General features: G+C 54.2%; 1 protein-coding gene across 2 annotated transcripts; it reads left to right on the top strand.

Moving 5' to 3' along the window:
- The first annotated feature begins 3,812 nt into the window (after positions 1 to 3,812).
- On the top strand, positions 3,813 to 17,071 carry LOC111150492 (forkhead box P3). Of its 2 annotated transcripts, XM_022507965.1 has the most exons (12): positions 3,813 to 3,856; positions 10,582 to 10,816; positions 11,344 to 11,448; positions 11,545 to 11,683; positions 12,090 to 12,177; positions 12,247 to 12,351; positions 13,208 to 13,295; positions 13,494 to 13,574; positions 14,271 to 14,421; positions 15,138 to 15,214; positions 16,452 to 16,553; positions 16,762 to 17,071. In XM_022507965.1, exons 2-12 carry the CDS (start codon positions 10,604 to 10,606, stop codon positions 16,909 to 16,911), a joined length of 1,299 nt encoding a protein of 432 aa, XP_022363673.1. In that variant the 5' UTR covers positions 3,813 to 3,856; positions 10,582 to 10,603; the 3' UTR covers positions 16,912 to 17,071. The 2 variants fall into 2 exon arrangements, with proteins under 2 accessions (XP_022363673.1, XP_022363674.1); XM_022507966.1 differs by lacking the exons at positions 3,813 to 3,856; positions 11,344 to 11,448 and having other exon boundaries at positions 10,604 to 10,816.
- Positions 17,072 to 17,233: the final 162 nt, after the last annotated feature.

The following is a 17,233-nucleotide window of genomic DNA, read 5'->3' as shown; positions in this document are numbered from 1 at the left end:
GGATCCTTTGCTTGAGCAATGCCACTAGGCAAGAATATTCTTGGTTGTCACCCTCAGCATTCTCCGGGACTTGTCACCATTGTTGAAGAATGGCCAAATGAAAAATTGACCTCTTCTGGAAAATGAGCTTTTTCTGACTTCAGCTCAGCAAAACACTGAGCCTGACTGTATGCCGCCAGGAGTTGGCTGAACACATTGGCAGATGTCTAATGTAATCACAAACCAAAGTCCTACCTTTCTTGCCCCACTGGCACTCCACATCCCAAAGTGGCCCCACTTCCCTCTTTCTGTCCCCCATCTCTGCTCCTGCTGTTTCCTCTGCCACAAGCGCTGCTCTGGCTTCCTCATTCACTCTCCTTTGAGGTCCTGCCTCCTGTGGGAACTGAGTTGTAGCTTTGGTCCACTGAGTATGACCCTTCATAAATTCCCCCTCCCTCCTGGGAGGGTTTTCTGAACACCAACTGTATGCAAGGTGCTGACATGCGACATCCTGAGGAGGGAGGAGGTCCCCCCCACCCCGTAACCTCCCCCTTATCAGGTCTCAGTGTCCAGGGTGGGGTCACGGATCAGGAAGGAATATGTTCACTTGCAAGCAACAGAGGAAAAAAAAAACACAAAAGAGTAGGGCTTAAACAAGATAGACTTGGAGGGGTTTTTTTTCTTACTTCTAGTTAGGGCATTATCTGTGTCCTGGTCTGGCCCCAAGACTCTCATCCTTCAGCAAATTCTGTGTGCTCTCCATTCAAAATGTTTCATGAATCCAGCCTCTCCTCCCCACTCCACTGCCAATGCCTTCATCAGTCACTGGATTACTGCAGTAGCTTCCTTGTGTCTGATGCCCCTGCTTCCATCTTCACTCCTATAGTCTGTTCTATACTCAGCAGTCAGAAGGATCCTGTTAAATCCTAAGGCAGTTCATGTCGCCTCCCTACTCACAACCCTCCTGTGGCCTCCTCCTCACTCAGAGCAAAAGCCAAAGTCCTTACAGTGGGCTACAAGGTCCTGCAGGGTCTAACCCCCATAACTCCTTTCTGACCTCACCTTCTCCCCCTCTTCCTTTTGCTCACACCACTGTAACCACACCGACCACCTTCGTAGACCTCGAGCAAATCACACACACCCACTCAGGGCCTTTGAGCTAGCTGTTCCCTCTGGAACCACTCAGGTATCTCCGTGGCTCCATCCCCCGAGTCTGCCCAAGCCCCCTGCCCCCATTCTCTGGGGACTTTCATGGACCTGTCTGTGTACTCCTGTGTACTCTCCCCCAGAAGCCTTCCACACAAGAGGATATAGTCCAGTACAGAGAGGAGGTGGTGACCTCTGCCCCTCTCTGTCCACCTGACCCCCCAGCTCTTACTCTGCAAGGGTCCCAGCTCTCAGCAGCAGCAGCAGCAGCATCACCTCACCCCGAGCCCCACTCAAGTGGCCTCCTGGTCCCTGGGCCCCTGGGGCACCAGCCTAACTCAGTCATCCCTCTACTTCTCTGGCCACTCCTCTCCTGGAGCCGATGACAGTAAGGGAGAGATGGTCTAGGGAGGATATACCTCTGACCTTATAAAAGAAAACCAGTCCCCTCTCTCAAGAGGGGACAGGTCCTGGAGCAAGAAATGAGGCCTCCACCTCGAGAATTGGCCTAGTTTATGGTTACACAGGAAGTATAAGTAACGTTCAGACCCAAGTCCAGGCAGAGCAAGGGGTCATTGGGCCTGGAAATATCCCTAAAGGCAGCTCCCCAAAATGCCTTCCTGACCAACAAGCGCCGCACACCCTCTTGCTCCCAACCACATACCATACCTGTTAAGCCTGTGCAAGCCTCCAGCCTGAGGACCTCATCCCACTTTGGTGCCTCCTCTGGCTGCCCAGCACACACGGGCCATCTCTGGGTCTCAGACGTGTCCCACCAACCTAGAAACCTCAACCAGTGAAAGTTTTGTTTTGAACTAATGGTAGGGAGGGTTGGGTTTGTTGTTTTTTTTTAATTGTTGTTGGCTGGTTGGTTTTTTTTTTTAGGTCATATATATATATATATATATATATATATATATATATATATATACAGTCACTTTTTTTTTCTTATCTTCACAAAGCCAGACCATCAGGCCCCCTCTGGGCTTTTCCAGAAAGGTGAGTCAGAGTTAAGGATAGTTAAGGATTTTTTTTTAGGGCTTGGGAAATGGGGCGGCGGGGGTGGGGGGGAACGTGAAGGGGCAAAGGGGTGGGTCTTGGCCACTAGGTTTGTACCATGTGTATAAAGAACGGTTTCCAATTTCTCTTCCCCAGGCCTGAAGTCAGTCTTGCAGAGGGCTTGGAGTAGATGTTGGATGGCAGAACCCCGGGCCACGCAGGGTGCTGAGGAGCCGGGGACTGGGAGCCACAGCCGTGACTTATCGGGAGAAGTCCCTGGGGCCTGGGGCTTCTGCTCAAGGGGGTTACTGCTCAAGTAAGGAAATGCAGCTGCCAACTCTTGGACAACCATAAAACCTCACAAGCTTCAAGCCCCCCCTCCCCTGAGGAATCTCCAAATCTCAGAACTTCCCTGTCACTGCAGCCTCGAATTTGAGACCCAAGACTGTTGGGCCCAAGGAAACCTGGGTGTTTTTAAGCCCGTCCGGCACCAAAGAAGGCAGAGTCCCCACTTGCCAGCTCTGTCATCTTGGGCAAGTCCGTCGACTACTTCGCGCCTCTGTTTGGCCCATCTGTGTAACGGCCATGATGACAAGATGGACCGAGAAGGGCTGTGGTGAGGATTGAACGTGATCGTTCGGGAGACTTGTCCAGCACGGTGTCTGGCCCGGGGAAAACTACAGATAAATGTCAGCTACAGAGAGGATGGTGGATACTTGGCATCCAAAAACCCTGGAAACTGGGATTTTTCAAAGTAGAGAATTGCAAAGACTGAGATCGTGGTGTCCCTGAGTAGGAGAGGGTCGGGGTCCTAAGGTGCCTCTGGGCTTCATGAGGACAGATGCATTAACACTGGGGGCCTCATTGGGACCTTCCCTGTAGGGTACCCTCCAGGTTAGAGCTCTCAGACCTTACGGCGTGATAAGACGAGACTTTTCTCCCTCTCCTCGCTCAGTGATGCTAAGTGGATTCTGGAAGCTAGTGATTCTCAGACTGTTAGATTCTGTAAATTGTGGCAGATAGAGAGGGACTCCCTGCCTTTTCCTCTGTGAAATAACTTCCATGTCCCCTTCTGTAGGGAGACGCGTTGCAGATCTCCCCCTCCCTGGGCAGTAAGAACAGTGATGACCATATCAATTCTGCTTAAGGGGAAACTGAGGCATGGAGCAGGGCAAAGTCTCTGGAAACCCAGCCCTATTCAGTTTCTTTCCCTGGTGTTTCTTGTCCCATCACATTCACAGAGTGGTGTCTCTGCCTGCTTGGGACACCTCCGTGATTTATTTGAGTCCCCCCCCCCTTTTTTTTCTAACTCTACACACTTTTGTGTAAAAAACTGTGGTTTCTCATGAGCCCTGTTATCTCATTGATACCTCTCACCTCTGTGGCGAGGGGAAGAAATCATATTTTCAGATGACTCGTAAAGGGCAAAGAAAAAACCCAAAATTTCAAAATTTCCGTTTAAGTCTCATAATCAAGAAGAAGAGAAACAGAGCGAGCGAGAGAGAGAGAGAGAGCAAGAGACAGAAAAAACTATGAGAACCCCCCACCCCGTGATGATCAGCACACACACACTCATCGAAAAAAAAAAATTGGATTATTAGAAGAGAGAGAGAGAGGTCTGTGGCTTCCACACCGTGGTTTTTCTTCTCGGTATAAAAGCAAAGTTGTTTTTGATATGTGACAGTTTCCCACAAGCCAGGCTGATCCTTTTCTGTCAGTCCACTTCACCAAGGTGAGTGTCCCCGCTCTCCCCCATCAGATGCGGGTCCAGTGGAGGAGATGGTAGTGAGGCAGGCACCGGGCGGGGGTCAGGGGACCTCCGGTACCGGCAAGACAGCTCCTTTGGTTCCAGTCAGGTAAGAGATTTTTTTTTTTTTACAATTATAATAGTAATAATAAATGCCGGCAGACTGATTAGGAAAGTGCTTGATCAATGCGTGGGCAGAGGCAATGATAAATAAATTGATTGCTATGTAGATGGGCAGGATTTTTTTTTTTAAATAGGCCAACTGCCAGTCTTTGTGAATTTCAGAGCTTTGAACAACTTGAAACTGTCCAGGTGTAACTGGAAATTTCAACTACACCCTTCCCTCCTCTACGTCTCTTGTCTCCTGATAGCTCCCATCCCTCTCTGTCTACTCATCCTGTCTCCCTCTTTCCGTGTTGCTCTGTCTCCCGGTCTGTTTCCCTGGCACTCAGACTCTCCATCGCCCTTTCTCTGGCTCTGCCCAGCTTCCCTGCCTCCGTCTCCTCCATCTTCACCACACTCCCACTATCTTCTTTCCTCTTTCTCCCACTGTCTCTCCTGCTCTCTTGTCTAGCCTTCCCCCACCGGCCTTCCCCCACTCCATGATCCAGCACAGAGCTTTGTACCGTTGGTGCCTAATAATAGTGGATTGACTAACATCGATGAGGACATTTCCATTTTACCAGAGTGAGCATCAGTTCTGTTTGCCCCGATCGACGGAGGATAGTGAGCTGTTGGGTCAGGCTGAGCGCTTAATTGAACTTGGGCTTGCACGGCACGAGGGGACCTCCTGGGGGGTACTTTGTGCCACTGTTGGTCATGGTTTAGCTGTGTGGTCCTACCCTGGGACCTTGCGTGTGTGAGTGTGTGTGTGTGTGTGTGTGTGTGTCCAGAGTCCATGTCCAGGAACCAAGCAGGCTGTTCAGGGCTGGGGCAAGCTCATCTCTGCAGGCTTAGCAGTGCTCACTGTTAGCTGTTAGTATTTTTTTTTTAACCAAATTAGAACCACTCTCTCTATTGGTTTTGCTCCTGCTTTATTCAATTAATAGGAGCGTTTTTGTAGATCACTAAAAATTGTTTCAACATATGATCTTTCGTGGCTGTCAAGACTGTCCTCACACTGGTGTGAACCATGATTTGTTCGACCAAGTGCCAATTCCTGGACATTCAGGTTGTTTCTAGTTCTTTCCCCCATAATCATCCCTGATTAGTTCCTTGGATTCCTGAAAATGGAGTTGCTGAGACAAGAGGCACGTGCATTTTTAAGGTTGTCTGACCCTCTCTGCAAATCATTCTTCTAAAAGGTTGTCCTGTTATATGCTTCTTGTACTCAAGCCAGCCCTGTGTGGGTATTATCATTTTTTAAATCCTTTTTCAGCATACCAGGTAAGAAAAAATATTATCACATTGTTGACATTTGCTTTCTTTGATTATTTACACTATTTATTGAGCATTTGTACTTTTTCTTAAGTTGTCTGGTCATATCCTTAGTCCCAATGGAGTGCTCATCATTTTTTTTCTTATTGATTTGTCACAGCTTTTTATTTAGGAAGGATATTAACCTTCCAATAGGCATACATGTATAGCAGATGTTTTCCCCCAATTCATCTCTCACTTTTTCTATTTGTTTATGGAGTTTTGTGATGCTATGATGTTTTTATATAGACAAATGGGTTACTCTTTCCTTCTGTGGTTACTGTCTCTGGTTTTGTGCTTAGAAAGTCCTTTCCCACTTGAAAATGAGATAAATGTTCACCTATGTTGGCTTCTAGTCTCTTTTATGGCTTCATTTTTTCCATTTGCTGTGGAGGTTAAGAGTGTGGGTACTGGAGCCAGACTGTCTGGGACAAACCCAACCTCACCCCAAGCCATCTGTATGATTTTTAGCCAGGCATTTAACTTGTCTGTACCTTCATTTCCTCGTATGTACTGTGATGATTGTAGTAGCACCTACCTCAAAGAGTTGTTGTGAGGATTAAATGTATTAACCACATAAGTGCTTAGCATAGGGCTGGCATACAAGAAACCCAAGAAAATATTCTTTCTTATCTCTTTAATAAATCTGGAATGTGTTTCAGGGTATATGTTGACTGGTGACATTTCAAACTGGGCAGAGAGGAATTGGTGTGGAAAATGGACTGATTATTCATTAACTAACTTTATCTTTCCCTTAATATTCCCAGAAGCATTTGTCAAATAGTGTAGCCTCCGCTGTCTCCCAGGTTGAAATGACACATTTATCACGAACTCACTTGCCTCTAGACAGTCGTCTGTGATTGAGATTTCTGTTTTGTTCTGTTCCCCAGTGTCTGAGCCATGGCACTTTGCTGACTGCTGCTTCACAGTACAATATATCCCCCGACCACGGGCCGCCCCCCACCACCCAGCCCCGCCAGCATCTTGCCCTTCTTTTTTCCTTGTTATCTGATGCAGCCTCAGTTCCTGTAGCCAGAGACCAACAACTACTATTATTTGGGGCATTCATCTCTCTCTCTCTCTCTCTTTCCCCCCCCCCCCCCCACACCGTTTCCCTCTTTCTCTGTCTCTGTCTCTATCTCTATTTGGGACATCTGTCCCTCTCTCTCCCCCTCTCCCTCTTCCTACCTCATCCTCTTCCCATCTCCCTGTGCTGTTCTCTTATTCTTTTTGTTTCTCTCATTCTCTGTCTCCCTCCTTGTGTATACTTCTAGGACTTTTGTTCCTTTGAGTTCCTCTTCCCTCCTTTCTCTCTCTCTCTCTCTCTCTCTCTCTTTCTCTCTCTCCCTCCCTCAGCATCTCTCACTCTCTGTGTATCTCTGTCCCACCTCATGTTTCTTCCATCTCTCTGTATCTCTTGTTCTCTGGGTTTTTGTGTTCCCCTATGTCTGTCTGTCTCTCTCTGTCTCCGTCTCTTTGTGTATCCCTGTCTCTCAGCCAGTCCCCTGGCTGGAGGGGCTGTTGTTGACTCGATGCCCTGCAGACATGTAGCAGGTCCCCCAGACACAAAGTGGAAGGGCCCTGGCCCTTATCTCCTCCATGCCTCTCTCTGCCCAGTGTACGCAGGAGCAAGCTGAGGCCTGGAGATGGGCAAGAGGGCCTCTCCCAAGGCCTCACAGGGATGGAATGGTGGAGTTAAGACCCAAACTCAGACTGTGGGACTCTTGGCAGGACCCTGCTTCTGTCTCTCCCCTGCACTGTGGGCCTCAGTTTACTTCTCAGCACCCATGAGGGGTGGAGGGGGAGCTGAGCTGCCCCCTGGCTGCTGCCATTCCCCCTTCTCCCTTCTCACAACTTGGACCCTTACTCAGGCAGGAGGCTCTGTGGCCACATGGGCCAGTATGGAGCCCAACCTCCTAAGAGCTAGTCTGGGTGGGGTCCCAGGGTCCCATGATTCAGAAGGCCTTGTGGCCAGAGGGTAGTGATACTGGAAGGATGTAAGTCAGCCAGTCTGTCTGTGGGTCTGGTTGTGGATAGAGCTCAACCATATCCCCAGAGTGGGCACAGGTCCCCGGGAACTTCCACCCAGGGACCCCTCCAGAGAGCCTGGCAGTGGGCTCCCTACTGGCCAAGGCTCTTCCTGTCCCCCACCAGAGGCCCTAGCCAAAGGCATGCTGGCCTCTAGCTCCCCCTCCTTTCCTCCCCATCTCCTGTGGAATGGCTATGAGTACAGGAACATGGTCCCAGAATGAACAGGGAGACTGAGGCCCTGCACGTGTTCATTTACCATCACTGATATTTTGTTAAGCATTTCATGTGCATTAACTTTGGACAAGGGGTACAATTACTGTCCCAGTTTACATGCAAGCCTGAGGAGAGTTATAGCTAGTTAATGGCCGAGCCCAACCCCAGGCTCAGGGGAGTCTGCTGTCACAGAACTTGGGAGGGAAACTGTCAGAAGAGGCAGAAGAGGCAGAGGCTTCCTACAATGCCAAGCCTGGTAAGGCCAAAGACCCTGTGAGGTAGTGAGCTGCCTGTCCTTCAGGGAGTTTCAGTGAGTTTGGACACCATTGACATTGGCCTTCACCATCTGTGAAGTTGGACCCAAGGACCCTCACAGAGGGGGTTTGAGACTCTGGGATCCTTTGAACATAAGAAATGACGTTCTATGATTCGGAGGTTCTGGCATAGTACCATTTGAAGACCCCCAGGGTCCCAACAGCTGTAGGGTCTGCGTGGTAGTCCCCAAGCATCAAACCTTTGGTCTCTCCATGGCCCAAGTCTACAGGGCCCAGGATTTGTCATGGTGGCCAGATGGACGTCACTCACCACATCCGCAAGCACCCACATCACTCCCACCTGGGCCAAGGCGGCTGCAGGATGGGCCAGCCAATTCTCGGAACGAAACCAGTGGGGGGGATCTACCCCCTTCTCTTCCTCCTTGGTGCCGATGAAGCCCTGCGCATCCGGCCGCCATGACGTCAATGGCGGAAAATCTGGGGATGTGACAACAGGGCCCAGATGCAGACCCCGATATGAAAACGCTCTCTGTGTCCCAGAAACAACCTCCATGCAGCTTCTGAGAAACAGTCAGAAAGGGACGCCCCAACAGACAATGCAGGAAGCTGGCTGCCCAGCCCGGCCCTCCAGGTTCCCCACCACCAGACAGACCGTATCTATGTCCCCTTTCTGAGAATGTCCCTGTGCTTCCCTGAGGCTGGACATTCCAGATATGTTTGAGGAAGAGATTTCTTTTAAGCCCCAGCCAAGTGTCCCAGCACCGTCAGAAGTGACCACGGGCCAGCCGTCTGGGCCAGGCCAGAGTGGCGGAGACCAACCACTCATGGACCAAAGTTGGTATTCATTTACTCAGGCTTCTATAACCATTTACCACAAGCTGGGGGGTGCTTAAACAACAGAAACTTATGGTCTCCCACTTCTGGAGGCCAGAAGTCCAAGATCAAGGTGCCAGCGGGGCTGGTTCCTTCTGAGGCTATAATGGATGATCTGTCCATGCCTCCCTTCTAGCTCTTGGAGGACTGCTGGCAGTCTTTGGCATGCGTTGGCTTCTAGAAGCCTCTCCCTGATCTCCACCTTCATTCATTTGCTCACCTCCTCATGGTCCCTTAGTCCTGAGCCTCCACAGATCCAGGCTCTTGCTTCTCACACAGTAATGTAATGCCCCCACCCCCACCCCCGCACCAAGAGACTAAGAGTTTACTACCTGGATTCTCACGCCCACCTCCCTCCATGCCAGAGCTCCTGACAATCCCGTGAGCTGACAGCAAAGAAAGGAAGGTGCAGCTGCTCCCCTAAACCCCCCTTGTGCCAGCTTGGGCTACTATCGGCAGCTGTGTGCCCAACCCAGTGCTGTGCGGTGGGGAGTCACATGCACGCACACACACTTTCTGGAGAAAGACAGGGAGCTCTCAAGTTGCCGTGGGACTGTGGAACGCACCTGGGCGTTCCCTTCAGTAAAGTGGTGGTTGGACTAGGCGGTCCCTTCCAGCTCCAGCTTCCTCTTAGACTGGGATTCTGAGAAGCAGAAGCCCTGCCTGTCACAGAGTGTTCAGTTCTGGGCCTCAGCAAAGGAGCCCAACGCCATTATGGAGGACTTTCTGGATGGGGTTCGGATAGGGGATATGGAGGAAGAGCAGACATTCCAGGCACAGCATCTAGTAGGAGTGCAGGCTTGGAGAGCAGAGTTGGGGTAAACGCTGGTGGGGCCTGAGTCAAGATGCTCCCACCAGCCCTGGCTCAGGGGACCTGAGCTCTCCCTGCTCTCTGGCACCTGCCATGTCAGCTTCGTGCAAGGCAGGAGCCCAGAGATGATCAGACCCCGCCCCTGCCTGAGCTCCAGACTCCCGTCCTCCACTGCCCACTCAGTATTTCCACTCGTGTGCCTAATGCCAGACTCGTCGTGTCTATCCACCCCTGGATCGTCACCCCCAACCTTGCTCCCCCCAGCTCAGAAGATGTATTTGCTCAGGCAAATACCAGGCCAGAGGTCTCCTTGACCCTCCCCCTCTCACCACCCCCCACCACATCCAAGCTGCCAGCAAATTCTCCTGACTCCACCTTCAAAGCACACTCAGAATCCACCGACTTACCATCTCCACGGACACCATCCTGGTCTGTGCCACCACTGTCACTTGCCTGGACTGTCACAGGAGCCTCCTCACCAGTACCCCTACTTTCACCTTCCGAGAGTCTGTCCCTCTCCCCGCAGCCAGAAGGACCTTGAGTCCATGCCCCCCTCCACTCTTGTAAATGCCAGGTCACTGGGATAAAATAATGCCACCCAGAGAGTCAGAAGCCAGTCCTAGCAGGATCAGCAAAGGTTGTATGCCCTGTGTATAGTGCAGGGAGGACCAGGGGCCTAAGGCTTGGAGATGAGCCCCAAGCAGTTGGGAGAAGAAAAGCTGACACCTGCCTGTGGCTGAGGCCCCAGAAACAACCCCAATTCCCCACCTCCCTTGTGGAGGACACATCACCACCAGCACTCTGCCAGCATGCACGGGCAGGCTGAGTGCCAGAGCCGGGCACGTCTGCACCTGGGACGTGTGCGGAGACACACGCACATCTGCGTTCCCAACACCAGTGTATGCATGGGTGTGTGCCACACGTACGCATGATCGGAGCTGGGGTCCAGCCGTGGAGCCCAGGACAGGACCCAGCTGATGCCTGCTCTGGCCGGGGCACGGGGCGAGGGGTGGTCTACAGGGTTCAAGTGGTCGAGCAGCTCACACCACCACTGGGGACACGTGTAACTCCTTCCCCCTATGTCCCCACAGCCTGCCCTCGGACAAGGACTCAATGCCCAACCCCAGGCCAGCCAAGCCCTCGGCCCCTTCCTTGGTGCTTGGCCCATCCCCGGGAGCCTCACCCAACTGGAGGGCTACACCCAAGGCTTCAGATCTGCTTGGGGCCAAGGGCCCAGGGGCAACTTTCCAGGGCCGGGACCTCCGAGGCGGGGCCCATGCCTCCTCCTCCTCCTCTTTGAACCCCATGCCACCATCGCAGCTGCAGGTGAGGCCCAGGGCCCAGGATGGGGCAGGCAGGGTGAGGTACCTGGGCCTACAGGTGCCGACCTTTACTGTGGCACTGGGCGGGGGGCCCAGCTGGGGCACAGGAAGTGGTTTTCTGGGTCCCAGGCAAGTCTGTGACTTATGCAGATGTCGCGGGGCCAAGAAAGTCCCCAGTTAGCAGGTCTCAGAGATTCAAGGCTCTCCCCGACCTCCTAATCCCGGTCTCAGGAGAGGAGATCCTATCATGGTCCCACAGGCATGGCCCTGTGTCCACATCCCCACATGACAAGGGAGAGGGCTGGTGCCCAGAGAGGTGAGGTGACGGGGTTGAGGCCAACTCAGCCACTTATTAGCTGTTTGATCTTGAAAAAGTCATTCGCTCTCCCTGAGCCTCAGTTTCCACATACGTAAAATGGGGACGGTCAGAGTACCTACCGTGTGGGGCTGTGGCGAGGAGTGTATGAACTAGACATGTAGAAAAGTGAGGATAAGGATGGCATCTCACACGCCTGCCTTCTCCCCCCTCAGCTGCCCACAGTGCCCCTAGTCATGGTGGCACCCTCTGGGGCACGGCTGGGCCCCTCGCCCCACTTGCAAGCCCTCCTCCAGGACAGGCCACACTTCATGCACCAGGTACTGACCGGGAATGGGCAGGGCGGCGGGAGCAGGTGGGACAACTGGATGCCGCAGCGGGGGGGAGGCTGAACCACAGCCCCTGTGTGCCCCCAGCTCTCAACGGTGGATACCCACACTCGGACCCCCGTGCTGCAGGTTCGCCCACTGGACAGCCCAGCTATGATCAGCCTGCCGCCACCCACTGCTGCCACCAGTGTCTTCTCCCTCAAGGCCCGGCCTGGCCTGCCACCTGGTAACAGCCCCCATCCTGCAGCTCTACAGAACCCCAAGCCCCACCCCCACCCCCCAGGGCGTGAACATGAGCCGAGTAGGCTGCTGAATGGCGGCCCTCAGGAGGTCAGAGGCATCGGGTCTTATCATCTGGGAAACTCCAGCCTCCAAAAAATGTCAGGCTCAGAACCTTAAAGATGCAGAAGGGCACGAATCACAGAACCGCAGGTCTCTGCAGTCGAAATGTCAGTGCTCGCGAATGGCGGCCTCTGAGCTGCTCCCCAAGAAGCCTTGGGTGTTAGGGCCAACAGAGTCCCTGGGAATCAGGGCCTGAGAGGCTCAGGAGGAAGTTCAAAATGAGAGTCTCTGTGGGCTAAGCCTGAGGGACCAGCCTAAGGGTCCCAAAGGTACCCCATCCCCACCCACAGGGATCAACGTGGCCAGCCTGGAGTGGGTGTCCAGGGAGCCCGCGCTGCTCTGCACCTTCCCAAGCCCCAGCACACCCAGGAAAGACAGGTCAGTGGACCAGGCTGGGAAGGACCCTTGCTCTGCCATTGCCTCCCCTTACACCTTCTGTCCTCCTAGTGCCCTCTCGACCGTGCCCCAGGGCTCCTACTCGCTGCTGGCAAATGGTGTCTGCAAGTGGCCCGGATGTGAGAAGGTCTTTGAGGAGCCAGAGGATTTCTTCAAGTGAGTGACCCAGGCTCATACTAGTCCAGGAGGGTCCCCAGTGTGTGGGAAAAGGCCTGTGGTACAGGTCTCAGCTCAGGCCTCATCTCAGTACAGAGTGATGAGACAAAAGGCAAAGGCTAAGACCATAGATTCAAATCCCACTCACTGGCTGTGTGGCCTTGGGCAAGTTACTTAGCTTCTCTGGCCCCTGGTTTCCTCATCTGTGTAATGGGGCATTATAACAGAGGTTTATACTATTACCTACCTCCATTTTACTGATACAGAGACTGAGGCCATAAAAAAGTTAAGTGTCTTAATCGAGATCACCCAGTTCCTAAGTCACAGAGCTGGAATTTGAATCCAGGCAGCCAGGCTTCTGCTCCCCTACCCCCCCCCCCCCGATTTCATTGATCCCCATAGTTCCAGATTCTCACAGTGACTCTTGCTGCCTCCCCCAACACACACACACACACACACACACACACACACACACCCCTTCTCCCACCATACCCAACTATCAGTGGCAATTCTACACCCTGTCCTCTTCACGACCATGACTTTGCACAGGCTATCCACCCCTCCCCACCTGGAGTGCCTCTCCTGCCCTCGCCTACCTCTCAGCTCACGAGCCTTCCAACATCATCTCCAGCACCCTGGCCAGGCTCCAGTGGCGAGCTCAGGCCTGGCACCAGAGATGCCAAGTAGCGTGTGTTAAAGGAACAGCAGGTGTAAGAGGGAGACTGAGGTAGAGAGTGGAGGAGGCTGAGGCACCGAGGAGAGACCTCCCAAAAGGTCTGGCCCTCCTCACTCAGAGTGGTGAGCCGGGAGGCCAGGCCCACCATGGTCACCCACGTGGACTCTTCCCCCTACCCAGGCACTGCCAGGCGGACCATCTCCTAGATGAGAAGGGCAGGGCACAGTGTCTCCTCCAGAGGGAGGTGGTGCAGTCTCTGGAGCAGCAGGTGATGGAGGAGAGGGGTGGTTGGGGGATGATGGGCGAGCCTTCCGTCTACCCTGTGCCAGGAGCCAAGCTCACCCAGGACGGGGGCTGGCATAAAGGAAGGGAGGGGGTAGGGCACTCCCATGGAGGATCACAGCCTGAGCCAGGATGCGGCAGAGAAAGGCCAAGTTGAGGCCTCACTTTGCGCCTGTCCTCACAGCTGGTGCTGGAGAAGGAGAAGCTGGGCGCAATGCAGGCCCACCTGGCTGGGAAGATGGCCCTGACCAAAGCCCCATCCACGGTGAGCCACCCTGGGCCCACAAGCGGTACAGGCGGCTGGAGGGGGCGGAGGGGACCTGCCCTCGCACCCACGCCCTGGGACTCTGTGCCCCCCATCCCCAGCTCCAAACACGCCCAGACCTGGAAACCTCTCCCCTCGGTTACAAATCCTCTACCCTCCAAGGTCCCAAAACATCATGACCTTGAATTTTCAAAGCAACGGCAAATCACCAAGCATTTACTGGACAACAGAGCCAGTGCCGTGGGCGGGGTTGGCCGTGTAACACCCAGGGGGCAGGGGCTGGTGCAAAATAGACACATGGGGCCCGGGTTTCAAGATGACCCCCACAGAGCAGTAAACAAAGGGCATGGACCCCTGTGATCACACAGGCCACACACCCGTGAAGCTGGCCCTGGGGACCAGGCCCCTTTCCTGAGCACGTTGCTGGGATTAATTTATCAAATCCTCGTGAAGCCACTCATGATAGTTATTACTATCATCCCTAAGGTTAAGGTCACAGTTGGGTAGGGAGCCCAACTCAGCCCCAGCTCGTGGCCCCGGCATCATACAGCTCAATGCTGCTTTGTCGGATTCTGTATCAGACTGGAATTGGGAAGAGAGCTCCCTCGCTTTGGAAAAAAAAAAAAACTTATTTAAAATTGAAGTGGAAAGTTTAAGCCTCTGGATCACCAGCCGTTCTCTTCTCTCCTCCGGTAGGTGTCATCGGACAAGGGCTCATGCTGCATCGTGGCCAGTGGCACTCCCGTCACCACTGGCCCAGCGTGGCCCAGCCCCCAGGAGGCCCCTGACGGCCTGTTCGCTGTGAGGAGGCACCTCTGGGGCAGCCATGGAAACAGCACATTCCCAGGTAAGTATGGTCCACATCCCTACGTGGTCCAGCCTCCACGCACCCTACCCCCAGCCCCTCATCCCCCACTGGCCTGGGGTGGGAGACAGCCAGGACCAACCCTCCCCAGCACTGCCACTCAGCCTTTGGGAAATCACAACCCCTTGCCAAAGCTGCTTTTAAGCATTTCCAAGGCCTGTAAGCCCCCTGCTCCCACCCCCCCCATTGTGGTTTCTCCTGTCTAGCCCCATCTCCCCTGGGGCCTGGGGCTCACTCAGTCTGGGCTTTGGCTACTCCATTTGGTTGTCAGAAGGGAGGGCAGGGAGGGAGCTAGCTCCCCTCACTCCCCAGAGACTCTCCCTTCCCCCTCCAAGGAAAAGCGGGGGGATTCTCCCAAGCTCATGGATCCAGGGGCTGCCCGCAAGGCCTGGGCTGTGGGCTTAAGAGGGATCAGGGCCCTTGAGTGCCATCCTGCCTCTGCCACTTGGCCACCTGAATCCCTCTGGTGTGCAAGTTATTTCACTTCCTTTCAACTTCGGTGACAATGAGGCCCATTTTGGTGCAAGTAGCACAAGCAATAAATGACACATCAGCGCCCAATGCTCAGCATGGTCACCGTGAGGGTGACAACTGGCAGTGAGGGATCTCAGCTGGGCAGCCTCTCCTTGTAGCATGGGGGATGGAAGAGGGAGCGAGGAGCTCCAGGACGGGACCTGATCCTCCCCCACCCCCTACAGAATTCTTCCACAACATGGACTACTTCAAGTTCCACAACATGCGGCCCCCCTTCACCTATGCCACCCTCATCCGCTGGGTAAGCAGGCGGTGTGGGCCAAGGAGAAGGAAAAGAAATGGGGGTAGGGGGAGGAAGGGGAGCACCAGGCTCTCACATTCCCAGCCTCCTTCCAAGTGCCCCCAGGTCAGGCTCCCTCATGAACAAACCCAGGCCTCCCACAGGATTCCCCACCCGCCCTCATGCCGGCTTCACCCCAGACCTGCCCCTCAACCCAAACCGAAACCACTATCCAGGCCTGTGTGAGCCAAATTCTGGCCCTCACCCCACCCCTTTCCAGGGGCCCACCTCGACCCCATACTTAACCCCCTCCCAGACCTGTAAAATAGCCCCCAGATGACCCTGATCTTTGCCCCTTGCCCTAAACCCACCACAGATACTATCCTAACTCCTTCCCCAGCCCCCACATACCCCAATAAGCTGGCAGGATCCTGCCTCTCACCCCTTCCTTGTGACACCTATCTGACCCTTGGCCTCACCCAGTCCCAGCCCCTTCATTTGAATCTCCCTAATGCTTGCCCAGAACTTTCATCCTAGGCCCACACCTAACCCCTCCACAACAACACACATTCCCCTACCTGGCCCCCCACCCTGACCCAGAACCTCACTGTGGTGGTAATCTCCCACCCTTTCCTTCACCCCACTCCTAAATCCAAACAGATCCAATTCCCTGACCGTTAGCCTCACTCCACACCTAACATAAGCCCTGACCCTGCATGACCACATACAACCAAATTCATTCTTGACCTTGACTCTAAGCACATGCCTGACACAGAAAATAACTCCATCACTAGGCTCGCCTCGGACTCCTGACCTTAATGCCATCCCATCCCTCAGCCCTCAACTCGCCCCGGTCCATCCCCAGCCAGACCCTTAACCAGCCCCTTCCCTGCTGACCTTTAACTCTGCCTGGCCCTTTACCACTCCCACATCCTTAACTTGGCCCTACTCCTGGGTTTTGACCTTCCCAAACCCTGACGTCTTGCTCCCGTGGAGAAGGCCAGCTCCAACTCCATCCCACACCTTTAACCCAATCCCAGGCCTACCCTGAACCAGACCTTACTGCGACCTCAGCCTTGATTCTCCACCTCACCCCACTTCTAACTCTGTCACTGACCTATCACCGCACACCGTCTCCCTCCCTCTTCCCCTGCCCACCCCAGTTCCACTCCTGTCAGACACCCAAGGTGGGCCACTGCCACTCTCAGCCCAACTTCAGGGGAAGGGCTCCCTGACCACCTGACCCCCTAACCTCTAGGCCATCCTGGAGGCTCCCGAGAAGCAGCGGACACTCAATGAGATCTACCACTGGTTCACACGCATGTTTGCCTTCTTCAGAAACCACCCTGCCACCTGGAAGGTAAGCTCTTCTGGCGGTGGCAGTGGCTGGGAGGGCCTCTAATGTCACCGGGGTGCTGGGCCAAGCTCAGGAGTGGCGTGGTGGTGGGGGGCTTGTAGACATGTCAGGAAGGGCTGGGACGCCGGTTTGGGCTGGGTCCTGCTGACCTCAGAGGCTGACTGCCTAGCCGTTCCCCCTACCCCTGGCCTGGTGGGCTTTCCTCCCACAGAACGCCATCCGCCACAACCTAAGCCTGCACAAGTGCTTCGTGCGGGTGGAGAGCGAGAAAGGGGCCGTGTGGACCGTGGATGAATTCGAGTTCCGCAAGAAGAGGAGCCAGAGGCCCAGCAGGAGTGCTAACCCCACACCCGGCCCCTAACCTCAAAGCCAAGCAAAGGAGGAAGGATGGACAGGGGCTGAAATGGGGGGTGGAAATGGCCGGGGGCAGGAGTGATGGGCCCTGGACATGCCCACTGGGGCCAAGAAGTGAGGTGTGCACGGTCTTGCCTGCCAGGAACCCTGAGCCTCAGCTGACCACCCTTCTAGAGCATCCACCCTGCACCAAGGCTGCTCAGAGGGGCCCTGCCCCTGCCCCCTGGCCCAGCTTCCCACAACAAGCTCTTTAGCCAAACTGAGCCTTCACACCAACCACACACAGCCTGCCTCGGTCGCTCAGACAGGTGACCTTTGGGCTGGAAGAT

This window comes from Enhydra lutris, unplaced genomic scaffold (assembly GCF_002288905.1).
Source record: "Enhydra lutris kenyoni isolate GAN:26980312 unplaced genomic scaffold, ASM228890v2 scaffoldscaffold23, whole genome shotgun sequence".
Lineage (NCBI taxonomy): Eukaryota > Metazoa > Chordata > Mammalia > Carnivora > Mustelidae > Enhydra > Enhydra lutris.
Note: the sequence above shows the minus strand (reverse complement) of the source record. Positions and strands in the feature narration are given on the sequence as shown.